Below are 5005 nucleotides of genomic sequence, written 5' to 3'. Positions count from 1 at the left end.
GATCTCACAGGTGAGCAGGGTAAGGCTGGCTCCAGGAGTCAAGGATAGGAGTGACCTAGCAGATCACTGGTCTGGATAACACCAGAGGGGAACATCACAGGGTTGCAGAGCAGCATGTAGACAGACGGGTGGGCAGTGCTGCTGAAATAATTTTTTTTCATTGTGATTGTTGGTCCAAGGCCAGCTTTGGGACCTTTCCTGGTACAGAGTGTGTTTGGGGAGTTTCAGGGTCTCTTTGCCTTGGCAAGCCACAGAACTGCTGTCTCGGTGTCACAAACTTTACTCAGTTTTGCTTCCAATTGTTTTTGTTATGTAACTTCAGACATTTCACTGGTAGAAATAACCATTGATATTTTTGTGACACTGTACCCCATATTGTTCATAGGGATATTATTAAGATATGATTATAGTTTATAGCATAATTATGATACATTTTATGCAAGATGAGTCATGTACTATAAGGACCTCATAGAAGAAATGGTTGTAGGGGACAACCTTGGTTTGAGCGATCATGAGCTAATTCAGTTCAAACTAAATGGAAGGATAAACAAAAATAGATTTGTGACTAGGGTTTTTGATTTCAAAAGGGATGACTTTAAAAAATTAAGAAAATTATTTAGGGAAGTGGATTGGACTGAAGAACTTGTGGATCTAAAGGCCAAGAAGGCCTGGAATTACTTCAAGTCAAAGTTGCAGAAACTATCAGAAGCCTGCATCCCAAGAAAGGAGAAAAAATTCATAGGCAGGAGTTGTAGACCAAGCTGGATGAGCAAGCATCTCAGAGAGGTGATTAAGAAAAAGCAGAAAGCCTACAGGGAGTGGAAGATGGGAGGGATCAGCAAGGAAAGCTACCTTATTGAGGTCAGAACATGTAGGGATAAAGTGAGAAAGGCCAAAAGCCATGTAGAGTTGGACCTTGCAAAGGGAATTAAAACCAATAGTAAAAGGTTCTATAGCCATATAAATAAGAAGAAAACAAAGAAAGAAGAAGTGGGACCGCTAAACACTAAGGATGGAGTGGAGGTTAAGGATAATCTAGGCATGGCCCAATATCTAAACAAATACTTTGCCTCAATCTTTAATGAGGAGCTTAGGGATAATGGTAGGATGACAAATGGGAATGAGGACAAGGAGGTAGATATTACCGCATCCGAGGTAGAAGCCAAAATTGAACAGCTTAATGGGACTAAATCGGGGGGCCCAGATAATCTTCATCCAAGAATATTAAAGGAACTGGCACATGAAATTGCAAGCCATTAGCAAGGATTTTTAATGAATCTGTAAACTCAGGGGTTGTACTGGATGACTGGAGAATTGCTAACATAGTTCTATTTTTAAGAAAGGAAAAAAAGTGATCCGGGTAACTACAGGCCTGTTAGTTTGACATCTGTAGTATGCAAGGTCTTGGAAAAAATTTGAAGGAGAAAGTAGTTAAGGACATTGAGGTCAATGGTAATTGGGACAAAATACAACATGGTTTTACAAAAGGTAGATTGTGCCAAACCAACCTGATCTCCTTCTTTGAGAAGGTAACAGATTTTTTAGACAAAGGAAACACAATGGATCTAATTTACCTTGATTTCAGTAAGGCATTTGATACGGTTCCACATGGGGAACTATTAGCTAAATTGGAAAAGATAGGGATCAATATGAAAATTGAAAGGTGGATAAGGAACTGGTTAAAGGGGAGACTACAGCGGGTCACACTGAAAGGTGAACTGTCAGGCTGGAGGGAGGTTACTAGTGGAGTTCCTCAGGGATCGGTTTGGGGATCAATCTTATTTAATCTTTTTATTACTGACCTTGGCACAAAAAATGGGAATGTGCTAATAAAGTTTGTGGATGACACAAAGCTGGAAGGTATTGCCAATACAGAGAAGGACTGGGATATCATACAGGAACATTAGATAACCTTGTAAACTGGAGTAATAGTAATAGGATGAAATTTAATAGTGAAAAGTGCAAGGTCGTGCATTTAGGGAGTAATAACAAGAATTTTTGTTATAAGCTGGGGACGTATCAGCTGGAAGTAACAGAGGATGAGAAGAACCTCGGAGTATTGGTTGATCACAGGATGACTATGAGCCGCCAATATGATATGGCCTTGAAAAAAGCTAATGCGGTCTTGGGATGCATCAGGCGAGGTATTTCCAGTAGAGATAAGGAGGTGGAATATTGTGTGCAGTTCTGGTTTCCCATGTTTAAGAAGGATGAATTCAAACTGGAACAGGTACAGAGAAGGGCTACTAGGATGATCCGAGGAATGGAAAACCGGTCTTATGAAAGGAGACTCAAGGAGCTTGGCTTGTTTAGCCTAACCAAAAGAAGGCTGAGAGGAGATATGATTCCTCTCTATAAATATATCAGAGGGATAAATACCAGAGAGTGAGAGGAATTATTTAAGCTCAGTACCAATGTGGACACAAGAACAAATGGATATTAACTGGCCATCAGGAAGTTTAGACTTGAAATTAGATGAAGGTTTCTAACCGTCAGAGGAGTGAATTTCCGGAACAGCCTTCCAAGGGGAGCAGTGGGGGGAAAAAGACCTATCTGGCTTGAAGACTAAGCTTGATAAGTTTATGGAGGGGATGGTATGTTGGGATAACATGGTTTTGGTAATTAAATGATCTTTGACTTTTAGTGGTAAATATGCCCAATGGCCTGTGATGGGATGTTAGATGGGGTGGGATCTGAGTTACTACAGAGAATTCTTTCCTGGGTGTCTGGCTGGTGAGTTTTGCCCACATGCTCAGAGTTTAGCTGATTGCCATATTTGGGGTCGGGAAGAAATTTTCCTCCAGGGCAGACTTTTCACCTTCCTCTGCAGTGTGGGGCATGGGTCACTTGCTGGAGGATTCTCTGCACCTTGAAGTCTTTAAACCACGATTTGAGGACTTCAATAGCTCAGACATAGGTTAGGGGTTTGTTACAGGAGTGGGTGGGTGAGATTCTGTGACTTGTGTTGTGCAGGAGGTCGGACTAGACAATCATAATGGTCCCTTCTGACCATAAAGTCTATGATTCTATAATATGCCATTGGAAAAGTTATGACTTTCTGAATATGATTATCCTATTTGTATGCATAACATATTATATTATATTGCCTGAAGTTATGAATATTGAATACTTATCTGTTTTTCAAATGTAGTTACACCTGGGTAACGCCCACTAGGCAAGATGTTTTCAGTCTAGATAGCTGGTTGAGAAAGGCCTATTCAGGGCAATGAGCCATTGGGGGAAACAACAGGCCTTAAGAGAAACTTATCTCCCACCTTGTGAGCCTCCCTGAGAATGCGTCAGACAGCTTATAAGTAATGGATGTTATGACTCTACAAGGGCATGTGACCAGGCCACATAACTCTGGACTCCAGCCTGGGGAGTCTGTAATTTTCCCACAAACTGATCTGGGAACCAAGTTTTGAAACAAAGGGTTCCCGCCATATGTTAAAGCTATATAAGGCAGGGAGTTACATTATCAGTGGTTCTTCAGTCCCCACTCACAAGGATTGTTAATAACTATAAAATATTTACCCTACTATTTGTTATAAAGTATGTAACCCCCTTTGCTGTGCTTCTGTCCCTTCACAGGCACCTTGAGCATTTCTGAGTTGTATCGACGCATCAACCACCTCATGGCAGCTTTCAACCTCACCTCCTCTGACCCTTCAACATTCATCCTAATGGGCATCCCTGGGTTGGAGGCTGCCCATATCTGGATTTCCATCCCTTTCACTACATTCTACATTATCAGCCTGTTGGGAAATTTCACACTTCTGTCTGTTGTAGGTAAGGAGCAGACCCTGCACAAGCCGATGTACCTGCTGCTCTGCATGCTGGCGCTTACAGATATCGCAACACCTACCTTTGTCGTACCAAAGGCACTGTGTATATTTTGGTTCAATTTGAAAGGTATTACTGTGGCTGGCTGCCTCACCCAGATGTTCTTCCTCCACATGGTTTCTGTTATGCACTCAGCCGTCCTCGTGACAATGGCCTTCGATCGCTACATTGCCATATGTAACCCTCTGAGATATGCCACCATCTTCACCAATGCACGACTAGCTAAGCTAGGGCTTGCAGGTTTGATAAGAGCTGTTCTCTTCATTCTGCCCCTGCCCTTGCTCGTGAGTCAGCAGCCATTCTGTGCCAACCGCATTATCCCCCACACGCAATGCGAGTACATAGCTGTGGCAAAGATGGTGTGTGGGGACATCACCGTCACCAGGATATATGGCTTGGTGCTAATGTTTGTAATCAATGGGTTAGACTTGACGCTCATTGCCCTGTCTTACGGTCTGATCATCAGGGCCGTCCTCAGAATCTCCTCTAAGAGAGCCCACCAGAAAGCCCTCAACACTTGCACAACCCACATCTGTGTGATGCTGACATATTATACCCCTGGCCTCTTCTCCAATATCACACACCAGTTCAGGCAAGGCATCTCTCCCTACATTCACATCATCTGGGCCAACATCTATCTCCTTATCCCTCCGATGCTCAATCCTATCATTTATGGGGTCAAAACCAAAGAGCTTCGTGACAAAGTAGGCAAATACACCTGCAGAAGGTGATCGCCTGTGGTCACTGACTTTAAACTGGGTGACTAGAGGGGGAAAGCATATCTCTTCATTAATCAAGGGCACCCTGTCCCAGTTTGGTTGAGCTAACCATTATGGAAGTTCACAGTCTGAGAAGTTCCTCCCACCCAATATCTTGTCACTCCATCATTAAGCACTGCTCTTTCTATTGCTGAGTTCCATCTCTCTGACCATCACCTGACCTCTTTCATTGTCACCCATCAGCCTACCTCCCCACACACCCTGTTACTCAGCCTTTCTGTGACTCTAAGGTTATGTCTATACTACCACGGTAAGTGAACCTACTCTACACAACTCCAGCTATGTGAATAATGTAGCTCGAGTCGACATACCTTAGGTCAAGTTACCATGTAGTCTACACCACGGGGCAGTTGAGGAGGGAAAATCTCCCATCGACTTATCTT

The 5005-nt window shown here is 43.0% G+C and overlaps 1 protein-coding gene across 1 annotated transcript; it reads left to right on the top strand.

The window, feature by feature from the left end:
- Positions 1-3599: 3599 nt before the first annotated feature.
- On the top strand, positions 3600-4574 carry LOC140897814 (olfactory receptor 52P1-like). The gene has a single exon (XM_073310946.1). The coding sequence runs from the start codon at positions 3636-3638 to the stop codon at positions 4572-4574; it is 939 nt and encodes a 312-aa protein (XP_073167047.1). The 5' UTR covers positions 3600-3635.
- The last annotated feature ends 431 nt before the right edge of the window (positions 4575-5005 follow it).

The sequence above is a fragment of the Lepidochelys kempii genome, chromosome 1 (assembly GCF_965140265.1).
Source record: "Lepidochelys kempii isolate rLepKem1 chromosome 1, rLepKem1.hap2, whole genome shotgun sequence".
Taxonomy (NCBI): Eukaryota; Metazoa; Chordata; order Testudines; family Cheloniidae; genus Lepidochelys; species Lepidochelys kempii.
Note: the sequence above shows the minus strand (reverse complement) of the source record. Positions and strands in the feature narration are given on the sequence as shown.